Below are 14,007 nucleotides of genomic sequence, written 5' to 3' on the forward strand. Positions count from 1 at the left end.
AGCCTGGGCAGATTTTTTAAGTATGGCAAGGTGGGTGGGTAGGGGGTCAGAAGCGGTTTCAAGCACTTCATTAACATAAGTTGTTAACACCGACGCACTGCAGGATTTGCACGCATTGTGGGTTTTTTTCACAAGCTGCAATCCCTGAAAGGGACACTGGAAAAGGATGGGAATGTCCCATCTCTTGAGCAGCGGTACCACAAATCCCAGCTGCTCATCACGCCGTCCCCCCCCGGCAGGGCCGGCACAGGGGAGCTGTCCCTGTGTCCCCGCACACCAGCGGGCCCCTGATGGATAAACAACAGCCCTGAGGGTGGGCTGAGGAGTGCCAACAAGCTCCCGGGAGGACGGTCGCCCTGATGAGCGCTGGGAATCAGGGAGACCTGCCAAGCACCCAGCTTGCTTTATCCTGCACCAGCACCGAGCGTCCCCACGGACGAGGCTGCGGGGAGGCTCGGCTGAAGCCAGCCAGTCTCTGTCATGGCCGTGTGAGGGCACTGGACACGCGGCAGGGGAGCGGAGAGCCAAGGCCAATGGCACAGGGACACTTGTGCCGGGGGACCCCGAGCACCGGGGAGAGGGAGGGTCCTGTCATAGCGTTCCCGCAAGGGGGCGCCGCGAGGCTCCAACGGCGCGAACTACAGCTCCCGGCATGCAACGCGGAGGAAAGGCGCATGCGCATACTCAAGGCTGCCGGCGGAACCCGCCAGCGCCGCCCCTCCGCTGCCGGCCCCGCTGGTTACGGCCGTAACCATGACCCTTCGCTCCTCTTTCGCACCCGGGGGTGCCGCCGCGACCGGAAGTTCCCGTTGCCATAGCACCCATCTCCCCGGCGAACGTCCCGCGTGTCCCCGGAAGCGGTTCCCTGTGGACACGGCGCCCGTCGCTCCCGGCAGCCGCGCCCCACGTGGCCCCGCCGCTCGGCGCAGCGGCCCATTCATTGCGGCCCGGGCCACGCCCCCCCACGCGCGCCATTGGCCCAGCGCCGCCCCGCCCGGCCAATGGGCGCCGGCCACGCTCCGACCGCAGGAAACCGCACATGGAAAGCCGCGATTGGCGGTGGCGACCGCAGGCCCCGCCTTTCCAGGATCCCCATTGGCTGTGTATTTGGCGTGGTGCGCAGCCATTGGTGGGCGCAGCGCGGCGCCCCCCGCCCGGGGGTTGATAAGGCGAAGGGGGAGGGCCGCGGCCGCTCCAGCGCCATCGGCGGCGGCAGCAGCGCGGGTCGGGCTCGGAGCGGTGCCGGGAGCTCTTCGCTCGTCACCGCGGCCTCTTCGCTTGTCACCGCGGCCGCCATGAGGTCCGTGTGGGGGCTCGCTCTGGCGTGCGCGCTGCTCCTGGCCGGTGAGTGCCCGCGGGCTTCTAGAAGGTTCTGACGGGTTGGAGGGGGGGCGGGTGTCGGGGTCCCGGCCAGCAGGGCCCTTTTCCCCCTCGCGCTGGGGTGAGGGGGACGGAGGCCGCTGAGGGAAGGGGAGACCCCGCGTTCTGCCCTGCGGGGACGGGAAGTGTGCCGAGCCCTTGCCCGGGCCGGGCTGTCCCCAGGGCTGGGGCGGCGGGGGGAGGGGGCCGGGGCGGCTCATGCGCCGTCACGGGCGGGGGCGGAGGGGAGGGAGCGAGGGGGCGGCCCCTGCCCATCTCCCGTGTCTCCAGCTGGGCTCAACTTTCCGGGGGAGGGAGTGGTGGAACGACGGAGCTGAGCCGAACGCCGTGGGGAGGGGTAAGCGGGGAAGTTGGACGGTGCGGGGGCTCAGAGCATCGGTTTCCTTGTTTTCCCAGTGTCGGTCAGAGCCGAGGAGGTGGATGTAGATGGGACCGTGGAAGATGACTTGGGCAAAAGCAGAGAAGGGTCTCGAACTGATGATGAAGTTGTGCAGAGGTTGGTACGCGGGGCACTCGTGCTCAGTAATGCCTGAGGCCTCAGAAATGGGGAGGGAATGCTGTTCAAAAGAGAGATCTGGGCAGCTGGGGGAAAGAAAATACTTCTGGAAAAGACCCTGAAGTGACCCTGAGGACTTGGGCTCAGGAAAGCTCAACTTGGTTTTGTCCAATATCGATAAGCTATATAAAAAACAGTATGTTCATGGAGTTCAGTCTTGCGTGTCATAAATGGCATCGGTGTAGCGCCTGCTAATGAAATAGCTCTGTGCCCATGAACTGCCTCATCTGTGAGGTGCACTGCGTGCTGAGGATTGCAGTGGCTTTAACGTATCTGAATTATTCCCTGGACTTCTTTTTATGAAAATGTCTCACTTGCAGTCATGAATTTTCACTCCAGTTCTAGGTTAAGGTTGTGCAGTTGAGGGTAGCTGCTCTTGCACTTAGGTCATTTCATCATGTAATTTTGGGCTACATCAGTGACAAAGGGTCTTCATGTTGTTTGAACTAGGCTGTTACTGCTGTTGCTTGATGATAAAATTAGTGATGCTGTTTGTGGATGAGACTACTTGACAGGTTTTCGTTGTCCTAACAGAGAGGAAGAAGCTATCCAATTAGATGGCCTAAATGCATCCCAGATCAAAGAAATCAGAGAAAAATCTGAGAAGTTTGCATTTCAAGCAGAAGTGAACAGAATGATGAAGCTAATTATCAATTCTTTATATAAAAATAAAGAGGTTAGTGCCTTTATCAGTAGATCACATTAGAACATGGAGGAGAGTGTGTGTGTCTCTTCTGGAATTCCTGACTACTGGTTTCTATTTCAGATTTTCCTGAGGGAGCTTATTTCAAACGCTTCGGATGCCTTAGATAAGATACGGTTGATATCATTAACTGATGAAAATGCTTTGGCTGGTAATGAGGAACTTACAGTCAAAATCAAGGTAAGATGCATTAGATACAAACATCTCTTTCAGAGGAGTGATGGGAGGAATATAAAAAGATGGTCCATCATTAAATCTAAATTTTTCGGCTTCATACTGATGTAAATACAGACTAGGACCACATCAAGACCCTTGCAATTAGATTTATCAAAGACTACTCTTGTTTTAATGGTGAAAATATATTTCTGATTTTATAAACACTAACTGAAGTATTGTAATATTTGGAAGGGAGGATCTTCCTCATTTCTGTGGTTATTGCAAATTCCATTTATTGTAACCAGGCATATTTGAATGGGTAATACAGTTAGCCATTTTTAGGGGGTGGTGTGTTATGTATTAAGATTCAAAGTGAAGTCAAACTGCATTTTCCTTTATTTTTTTTCAGTGTGATAAAGAGAAGAACATGCTTCATGTTACAGATACGGGTATTGGCATGACAAAGGAGGAATTAGTTAAAAACCTGGGTACCATTGCAAAGTCTGGTACAAGTGAATTCTTAAACAAGATGACTGAAATGCAGGATGATAGCCAGTCAACATCTGAGTTAATTGGCCAGTTTGGTGTTGGCTTTTATTCTGCTTTCTTAGTAGCAGACAGAGTTATTGTCACATCAAAACACAACAATGACACTCAACATATTTGGGAGTCAGATTCAAATGAATTCTCTGTGATTGATGACCCCAGAGGGAACACATTGGGACGTGGCACAACCATAACGTAAGTACTAAGTTTCTTTGGATTTAAAATAAGTTGTGTGGATACAGTTTTCTTATTAAAATGTGCGAGTGACTTCAGCATTGTGACTCATAGTGTTTGATTCTTGTAATACAGCTTTATTGAGTTTAATAGAAACATACAGATTGTAAACTGCATCCAACATAAGAAAACCATGAGCATCCTAAGAACTGTCAGCAAGTAATTCTGGACAGTTCAGCTGCATGCAGGCTCATTCAGTTCCTCAACACAACTGGCAAAACCTACATAGTGGCTGTAGAGCTTTGTCTTGGAAACTGGCTGCTATTTATACACCAGTGAGACTGGCCTGATGCAAATTTCAAACTAGGGGTAGATTGACAGTCCTATTTTCATTGCTTTCATGAGCAGATAAATTTACTTGGTCTGGGTTTAGAGGCTGTTTTCCTGGAGAAAGCACTTAGCATGAAAAAGTTGATCTTGGTGCTCTATTTTCAAGCAAAGCCCGTGAAAGCACATCAAGATCCTGATGAGTACCAATATGATTTAAGGTTTTCCTATAGACTTTTGGATACTGTGTTCTGCCTCAAGTGATGAAAACAATAACCCTTTGTCATTGGAGTAGTTCAGAAGTGATTATATTTTTTAAGGGATTCTTTGAGCTGAACTTATTAAAGCTGACTTGCATGAATCTGAATTGCTATAGCTGCAACAGGAAAATGCATCTTCTTCTATAAAACTACGTCAAAATACTTGTCCGGCACTTAAACTGAAGGATTTTTTTATTTTCTTTAGCCTTGTCTTGAAGGAGGAAGCATCTGATTATCTTGAGCTGGATACTGTGAAAAATCTTGTAAAGAAATACTCACAGTTCATAAACTTCCCCATCTATGTGTGGAGCAGCAAGGTAAGGGAGCATTTAACTGAGCCTTGCACAGTATGAGCTTGGGTTGTGACAGCTGTCAGGCCAGATCTTTCAGGAAGAGTGAGGACATGTCAGAGAGCTGCTACTTGTCTAATTTCCAAAATTCTTCTGTTCCTGACTCTTCTGGCTAGTATTTTATTACTTAGTTTCTCTCCAAAAATTGGTCTGTTGCTAAAATCACAGACTTTAAAGGAACTTGGTTTTATTCTGACTCAAAGAACTTTATCAAAGGAAAAAGACTGCTGATTACTAGGAAGGATTGTTCTTCCACTGGCTTTGTTTGGTAGATGGAAGCTTTTAAGTTTTCAAATGGGCTCATGGTAGGTGTCCTCCTAAAAATAGGGCATTGTCTTAAATGTTAGGCCTGTTCTGATGTTTTCTTGCTGTAGCACCAGTTTAAAATCCACCAAGTTTCTGATTAGCTTTATGAAAAACTTAAATTTGAGGATGGTCATCTCCCAGTTTGTTGAAGGAAAGTGTGTATTCATGAAAATTTAACAAAACAGTATAGAGAAAAGTTTGCAATAGACAAATAGCACAAATCAAACTAGTGCTGTGAGAGATTAAGCTGTTTGAGAGAATACTAGAACATACCTGGTAGGAAGTCAAGGTGTTCAAATCCCCACTTTCAGTTGTCTCTTTAGACAGAGACTGTTGAAGAACCCATTGAAGAGGAGGAAGCAAAGGAGAAAGAAGAAACAGATGATGATGAAGCTGCAGTTGAAGAAGAGGAGGAAGAAAAGAAACCAAAAACTAAGAAGGTAAGCTTTGTTAAACCTGGGGTTCTGGAACTCAGATGGTTCACTGATTTTGCAGAGGTGCATTTCAGTAGTGTGCGCTTTCAAGGACCAATCCCTTTTAAGTGGAGATGTCTTGGCAGGATAGTAGACTGTAAATGAAGCAGACTTGGTTGAGGTCAGGCAGATGACTGACAAGAGCCTTGTGGGGCAGTGGTCACAGAGCTAATTATAAGTATTTGAGTGAACTGCTTGAAATGGTAGCAGGCTTCAGTAAGCTGACACTGACTAGTTTAAGTATACTCTGCTGGGAAGCTTTTTCCAGAGCGGCAGTAGAACAGAAATACTGATACTCAGTGAATGTGTTAAATGTACATAGAACAACATAATACAATGTCGACTAAACATTTGTTCCCACATGTTGCACTAATGCATATACTTGATTGAGAATGTCCAGGCCATTGCACAATTTTGTAAATTAGCATATTTGGTGTTTTTTACATGCTATTTTACGTGTTGGCTTCAGTGGAGTGTCTTTAATTGGCCTAAGCTGAAGTAAAGAATGAGTCTTTTCATACTGTGTGGTGTTTACTTACCTAGGTTGAAAAGACTGTCTGGGATTGGGAGCTAATGAATGACATAAAACCAATCTGGCAGAGACCATCTAAAGAAGTTGAAGAAGATGAATACAAAGCTTTTTACAAAACCTTTTCCAAGGTAAGCTCTGAGCCTCAAGATGATTCCAAAGCAAATGGTTTGCTCTGGTATCTCTTGCTTTGTAAATAAAACTGAACGCTTATAGGATGGGCTGTTTCTGAAGAATTAATTAGTTGCTGTCAGTAGATGGAATTGCAGAGACTGGAAGGTATAACATCTCAGTCTGGAGTTAATCTTTTTTCCAGAGAAAATGTATTGACACCCAAGTGTTGAATGGCCTAGGTTTGGGAAGTAATATGGTCCATCTTATGTGAAGCTTGCTGGTGTGTCTAAATGTTAACAGGAAAACTTATATTTAGTCTGAATGGTGGTGCTTGTTGAACATGGTGGAAGAAAAAGGGAGGTACAGCTTTCTAGAAATGTCTTTGTGTCAGTACAGCATAATGTGTTAACTTGGGAGTCTCTTAACTGTGCTATGATGATATTATATTGGTTATTGTGCTATTGGCTATCTTTTTGTGATTGGCTTGTTGAAAAATAACAAAACTTAGTAGGTCCTTAGGAAGGTTATTTTTGTGAGTAACTAGGCTCTTGTAATTTAAACTCTTGTCTCCATGATAGATTCTAACAAAGCATGGTTAGGTAGATTAGCTGCAAAATAATGGCATTTATTTGGCAAACGAAGGTTATTACTGGAAATATATTAACTCTGACATTTTCCCCATGTCATTTAAAAGCATTTTCTCTCCACAGGAACATGATGACCCGATGGCATACATCCACTTCACTGCTGAAGGGGAAGTAACTTTCAAATCCATCTTGTTTGTACCTAATTCTGCTCCACGTGGACTGTTTGATGAATATGGATCCAAAAAAAGTGATTTCATTAAGGTAGGACAAGCAAGTGTGTGGACATGGTTTCATGTAAAAAATAAGTCACTAAATAAGTAACCTGGCTGCTGTCTTCTCTTTTAATTCAGCTGTACGTTCGAAGAGTCTTCATCACTGATGACTTCCATGACATGATGCCCAAATACCTTAACTTCGTTAAGGGTGTTGTAAGTATTAAATGTCCTACTATCATTTGATTATTTTTTTAATCTTTTAATACTGTCATGTGTACTTAAAATTTGCTTCCCCAATTAGGTGGATTCTGATGATCTTCCTTTGAATGTATCCCGTGAAACACTTCAGCAGCATAAATTGTTAAAGGTAAGCTAATTGATCTTAATTTCTTTCATTGTAAGCACATGATTGTAGCAAGCCTTAGGAGAATAACAGCTTGTTTCGTTTTGTTACATAAGGACAGTGAAATTAAACTACAGGAAATTCACACATCGCTGTTCTCAAAACACCTGTGTCTACTTTAGGTCAGAGACACTAAGTGTTTGGAATCCATTCTTTTTAGTGGGGTTGAATTGAGGGCTCTTCCAAATGCTTATTGTTGTAACTCAATAATGCTGCTTTTTTTAGGTGATCAGAAAGAAACTTGTTCGCAAAACTCTTGATATGATCAAGAAAATTGCAGAGGAAAAATACAATGACACATTCTGGAAAGAGTTTGGTACTAATGTAAAGCTTGGTGTTATTGAGGATCACTCCAATCGTACACGACTGGCTAAACTTCTTCGCTTCCAGTCCTCTCATCATGAGAGTAACCTCACAAGCCTTGATCAGTATGTGGAAAGAATGAAAGAGAAACAAGATAAAATCTACTTCATGGCAGGTGCCAGCAGAAAGGAGGTATGTGAGAGTGAAAGAAAGAAGAAAGGGGTAAAAAATATTACAGCTTCTAGTTTTAGTACTATGAACATTGTGAATTATGTATTTGCTGTAAATTTGGAGCCTCCGTGCTTATGCTGCTACTGCAGTTCAGTTTTTCTTGTACCAACGTTTGTCAAATAGTTGTACAGGTTTCAGTAGCTGCTGATACAAATGCAATTAAACTGGAATCTTATATGTTTTGTCCTCTTAGGCTGAGTCCTCACCGTTTGTTGAACGTCTGCTGAAAAAGGGCTATGAAGTGATCTATCTGACTGAACCTGTAGATGAGTACTGTATTCAGGCTTTGCCAGAGTTTGATGGCAAGAGGTTTCAGAATGTAGCAAAAGAAGGAGTTAAGTTTGAAGAAAGTGAAAAGTCAAAGGAGAGTCGGGAAGCCTTGGAAAAGGAATTCGAACCACTTCTAAACTGGATGAAAGACAAAGCTCTAAAAGACAAGGTAAACTATTCTGTTACATGTAGTGATTATTTTTAAATGCTGTTGTACTTGCTACAATGCACCTTGCAGATTATTTGAGCACGGACTTGACAGTAGCTTCTCTGTCTCTATGGATAAACATGCTTAATACCTTTGTTTCAGAAAGATACTGAGTTAGAATGTGATCTTAGATGTTTTTCACAAAATATTGAAGTGACCGAAATTTCAGAGTTATTTACTGTATTTGCTGTATAAGCTATTATCTCTGAAAATTAAGGCACTTATTTTCCCTACAGATTGAAAAAGCTGTGCTATCTCAGCGTTTAACCCAGTCTCCATGTGCTCTTGTGGCTAGTCAGTATGGATGGTCTGGTAACATGGAAAGAATCATGAAGGCTCAAGCTTACCAAACTGGGAAGGATATATCCACAAAGTAAGCTTTCAGTTATGTAGCAGCAGACATGAAATGCAGTTGATGGCCTCCCTTGCTTGCTGTGCCCATACCAAGCTTCCATCTGGTTCAGATGATCCTTGGTGTTTTTAAGGTCACTTAGAACCAAGGTAGTCTCCAATACAGCCTTACATTTTTTAATTCAAAGCTCAGTATGTAAAACTGCCTGCTGAGCAAGACTCTCAGTGACATTTGCTATCTGTCATTTGTTGACAAGAGAAGATGAACTTAGTAGCTTGAATGTTTTTAGAATTAAGCTAGTATTAAAGTGGGACGGGGGGAATATACTTGTTGCTGTGACTGTCACCAGTGTTCATGGGTTTAAAGATGTAGTTGGGTCCTGTACTTTAAAACTTAGTGATGTGACTTCTCTTTTTCTCAGTTACTATGCTAGCCAAAAGAAGACATTTGAAATTAACCCCAGGCATCCACTGATCAAGGACATGCTCAGGCGAGTCAAGGTAAATAAATAACAGTAGTGAAACACTGACTACTTAGCTGCACACAGCCTAATTAACAGGTCTGTTTTGGTTTTTCATATTCTTCCACACTAGGAAAATGAAGATGACAAAACCGTTTCAGATCTTGCAGTGGTATTGTTTGAAACTGCAACTTTGAGGTCAGGATATATGTTGCCAGACACTAAGGAATATGGAGACCGAATAGAAAGAATGCTTCGTTTGAGTTTAAATATTGACCTGGATGCAAAGGTTAGTTTGTCTTCAACTTGGGGCTGATAATGGACTTTACTATTGCTACATCTAAAAAGTGCAGCTCCTTGATTCACATGCATTCAATTAAATGTATCCAGCTTCCTGCCACGAAAGTGGGCCACCAGAAGCCCAGCCATGAATCTGGACTTCCTACTCATGTTTTCCCTTCCCCACCTCTTCTTTCTAGTTGCTTGAGATTCTCCTACCTCATTACGCTTCTCAAGTGTTGTCCTGTCCCTAGCTAAGTGGTGGTTCTACAGGAGTAAATTAGGGATCAAAGGCATGTGTGCCTATCTCTTTAATAGAGAAATTTCTAAGCGGATATAAGTAATATGGGTTCTCATAATATGCTGTGCAAGAACTTATCCTGGGTATTTTGCTGGAGAAGGCATGACAGTGGGTCAATGCTAAACGGAACTTGCCTTCTCCTTCAGGTAGCTGGGGCAAACGTTAGGATATTTCCATAGCCTGTATTCAGCTAGTCCACAACTAGCAAACATCCTAAACAAGTAAAGCAAATTGCTTGTGACTGTCATACAGGTGGAAGAGGAACCTGAAGAGCCTGAAGATGCAGCTGAGGACGCAGAGCAAGATGAAGAGGAAGTGGATGCCGATGCTGAAGACAGTGAAACACAGAAGGTAGGGGTTTGTTTGACACTTTCTTGCCAATATTTATGTGCAGTTTTGTCTGTGGTGCTTCCTGGAAACAAATTTGTTCACTTTGTTCATGACACTAGATTTTAGTGTGAGGTTTTCCAGGCTTTTCTTGGAGGGGGGTAGAAAAAGGCAGCACAAATTCCATATCAAACTGTATTGTAAGAAGCTGACACTTGGATAAGGTGGATCTAAATTAAGCTTAAGAGATAAAAGCTTTGGATTATCTGTGATATTTCCACAGCTTGCAGACAAAAACAAAGATCAGCAAGAATGTAGTTTTTCAAGTGCTTTTACAATACAGACTTGTAGCAAGACTACAGACAGCAGCATTGCTTCTAAACAGTTCAACTATCATGTGAAGTCAGCCTTCACTTCGTTAAGGGCTGCAGTTTTAATGATGTCTTGATGGATATGCTAAACCCTTCCCATACCTTAGTTTCTTGGGAAAAGACCTGCAAGATGACCTCTTGTGACTAGTGCAAATCTATAGCTTACAGAGATGTAATTTCCTACAGGAGAATGCTTATTGTACTATAGCTACTTAACTTTGATGCAGTATAACCTGTGATTACAGTATCTGTTCTCTGGAACAGCTCTTGTAACCTTTTTCCACTTTCAGAAAGCAATATCCTGATTCTTTCTTTGTCTTGACAGGAATCCACAGATGTGAAAGATGAACTGTAAACTACACTCAACTACTGTCCTGCATTGGGGGGTTAAGAGGGAATGTGAATTAGATTGTTTTGGTTTTTTCCACTGTAAAATGTTGAGGGATGGTATGGGGTTTAAGGGTAAAGGAGGGTTTTTTTAAGTTCACTTTTCTAAAAACATTCCTCATGAATGTAAATTTGTATTATTTAACTGACTTGGTGTAAAATCTTGTCATGTACAAAATAAAATGTTCCCAAACACCACTAACTTTAAATTTATACACGGAAAGCTCACCTTGTGGGCTGGCACAAAGAAATAAAGGGATGGTCCTTTGCACAACTGGGCAGTTGGCAATCCTCGTGCCTTTCCATGCTGGCACAGCCACACCAACTAGTGTAGCATAGGGCTATGGTTGGGTTTTGTGTTTACAAGCCTGCTGTGCTGCTTTGCCAAAAGACGCCTGGTATCTGAGAGCTGTGTTGAACTTGCTAGTTGAAGAAAGTATTCAAGTTATGTATCTGCTGCCATCTTAAAGTTGAGACAAGGCATTTAAAAATGGCATTAGAACTTGGACTGGGCAGTTATAGCTTTACAGCTGAGGGGGGGGAATTCCTTTCACTAAGTATGTGGACAACCCTCATCAGAGGTGGCTTTAGTGCCTGTGAGCTGCTACCATCCTCTGTGGTACTTGGAAACCCTGCCTTTGACTTGTGTAGCTACAGCAGTTTGCTACAGGCTTTTTTTAAAGGTGTGGAAGTTCTTTTCTCATGGTTACTCCTTAATGCTGTTATTCCTAAACTTTATCACTATTGTTCTGTGTCTCTTTAGCATGGCAAAGCACTATAGATACTTAATATAACTCAAGTTAAATCTATTGACACCAAATTTTAATGCAGACAGGTTAAACTGGAGGCACCACTTCTATTCATTACATTAGTTTTATGTAGTGTTTGGATGAAGCACTGCATTTTCTCAGTAGTGCCTCTACTTTAAAACATGTCACAGGGTTGGTAGGAAGTGTTTGCACTGAAGGGTTTGTTTTTTGGGGTTTTTTTGCCTTCCTCTGTGGAAGAACTACATAGGCATGGTACTTCTACATAGTGATTCTCCTTAAGAACCCCTCACTGCTGTTTTCTTAACAGAACTTCTGTGAAGTTACAAGGTTCTGCAATCTGAAGCAAAATAAACTTTCTAATTACGTTAGAGCACTAAACACTGACCTGAAGAACTTGCTTTCCATTTTGTTTTACTAGGCTTCTATATTGCCTGATTACCATTTCCATGCAATAAATATGCCATGTATCACTGTGGTTATGGTGTTAGGGTTTGTGGAGAGATGGTTTTATTGAAGTATGCTGTTTGAGGCCTAAGGAGTGAGACCTTAGTTTGGGGTGTTTTTGAGAGAGTTCAGAGTTGTGGTTTCTGCTCAGTGTAGCAGTATCCTAGAGAAGAGCCTTCTGTTACTGGCACATGCTGAGGGGTCTGACACCAGCATGTCCTTCAGCACCTGGCAGTGTCAGTTGTAATAGCAGCCTTTGGCAGTAAGTTAGTGACTGGGCAGGTGCACCATTTCTGGAGGCTTGTTATTCTTACTGTAGCAGTGTGATTTTTTATTTTTTTTTTTTCTTTCTTGGTGCTGTGTAGCAATCAACTGCTGCTGATGCTTTAATACTTCCAAAGGTATCACTTATTTTCAGTGATACCTTTCTGAGTATATCGTTACTACCCCCACTTTTATATCTCTATTTGACACCAAGCAGGAACTGCGACTCACTCCTGTATGGTTGGGAGTGCTTTTGCAGCCAACAAACCAAAGTGGAATATTGGAAGTGTAGGGTTGCTTGCTACAGTATTCTTAGTCTGTTAATTACTTGTAGACTTAGGCAACCTTTGCTCTGTTGTATAGCTAAGTTCTCATTGCCTTGATGGGTTTGAGGATGACGATTCAATTTGAGAAATAATAAAGAGCACACATGAGAGTCATGCTTTGTGCTTCTTCATCTACTTCAGCTGAGAGTATCATGTGCAACATAGCTGTGGTTCAGCTGCTTTCTCTAGACCCTGGAGTGACAAGTGTTTGCTATTAATAAGCACAAAATGCACTTGTAAGCCTACTTATTTGTCAGCTCTGAGGCAAAATGGTGTCAATGCTGGAAGAAGTGTCTCCCATCAGGCTGTTTCTTTTGGTGCTGCAGTTACACTGACTCTGGGGGTGTCGCTTCTGTTAAAACCTGTAGTGTTGTCAGCTTTGCTGTTCTTAGATGGGCACTAATGAGGACAGTTCCCTCAGTGCTAGAAAAGGCTGAGCTCTGTGTTGCTCAGTTTCCAGCAGCAACAGGAAACACCTAGAAATCTAAGCCTAATTACTAGAAACTTCCCTCTGCAGCCTTTAGATCTTAAAAACCTTTAGAAAAGGGGGAGAAATGCATTTTTCATGTCAGAAATCAACAACATAACAGAGGTGCTACTCTGACAAAGTGTGAGTAACAGGATAAGGGGTTGGTGAATCCTGGCTCTGTAAAGGGATCATTGAAAAACTGCTGTTCCTGCCCCAGTTAGAACAGGAACAAAATACTGCTGAACTGCACCGTCTTCTCTCTTCAACAAACATTTTCTTATGCTGAGGTGGAAGGTTGCTAATCTCAGCTTTGTTAGGTGCAGTAGGGGGAAAAGTATTTTCACCAGAGCTGGACTTACTAAGATGGTCTCACTGATTGATTTCATTTGGATTTAACATGTGTTTTACTACAGCCTTTCTATCAATGCCTGCTGTCATTGATAAAGGAGCCTGAAAGAGAGCCTGTGACGTACTCATGCTCAGTGCAGGCTGCATCCTGAACAGCACATAAGAGCAGGAGAGGATCTCATCCCACCAACAGCTGTAAAACTGTGGGAGAGCAGAGGCACATACACATGCAGAAGAATTACAAACCTTTCTTCCTACGTAAACCGTTCCAACTTATGCAAACATAAATAAAAGCTTCACAGCTGGAACAGATGTAAAAGTAGCACTCCCATTGATCACTTCTGGATCCCTCTGCTATTACAAGACATCCAAGTACTTTGTCAGGAAGAATTAGGGAGCTTTTTTGTTTCCTTAATGCATAATCTATCAGACTGTGGTTTTTACCCCCCCTGAGTTAAACCCGAGTGAGAACTGAGGATGAAGCCTGTGCTTTATCTTGGTATCTTTCTCAAGGGAAAACAATCCCCAACCTTCACAAGCTCTATTGTGTATTGACTCTGTACCTTCCAGTTCCTGGTGCAAGTTTTGTGGTGATCCTATTTCAGGACTGAAAGGTAAACCTGCATCTGTTATTTCAGAGTTTTGTATATTTACAGCTATCAAACCAGCCATAAACAGATGAAGATGCCCAAATGGAGTACAAATGTACGTAATTTCAGTGTAATCTGAATTGCCCCATTTTAACTAAAATGACCAAGCTGTAAGATCCCAGCCTTACAGTGGACCAAAGTAGGTTTCCTGTCAGTGATACATCTTTG

General features: G+C 43.2%; 1 protein-coding gene across 1 annotated transcript; it reads left to right on the plus strand.

The window, feature by feature from the left end:
* Nucleotides 1-986: 986 nt before the first annotated feature.
* HSP90B1 (heat shock protein 90 beta family member 1) lies at nucleotides 987-11,716 on the plus strand. The gene is made up of 18 exons (XM_027715149.2): nucleotides 987-1,344; nucleotides 1,777-1,876; nucleotides 2,471-2,612; nucleotides 2,703-2,819; nucleotides 3,205-3,536; nucleotides 4,308-4,419; nucleotides 5,082-5,198; nucleotides 5,775-5,891; nucleotides 6,585-6,722; nucleotides 6,812-6,889; nucleotides 6,978-7,043; nucleotides 7,305-7,574; nucleotides 7,807-8,052; nucleotides 8,328-8,464; nucleotides 8,865-8,943; nucleotides 9,037-9,192; nucleotides 9,736-9,834; nucleotides 10,507-11,716. Exons 1-18 carry the CDS (start codon nucleotides 1,002-1,004, stop codon nucleotides 10,534-10,536), a joined length of 2,679 nt encoding a protein of 892 aa, XP_027570950.2. The 5' UTR covers nucleotides 987-1,001; the 3' UTR covers nucleotides 10,537-11,716.
* Nucleotides 11,717-14,007: the final 2,291 nt, after the last annotated feature.

The sequence above is a fragment of the Pipra filicauda genome, unplaced genomic scaffold (assembly GCF_003945595.2).
Source record: "Pipra filicauda isolate LSUMZ 115617 unplaced genomic scaffold, ASM394559v2 scaffold2_size9829703_pilon, whole genome shotgun sequence".
Taxonomy (NCBI): Eukaryota; Metazoa; Chordata; class Aves; order Passeriformes; family Pipridae; genus Pipra; species Pipra filicauda.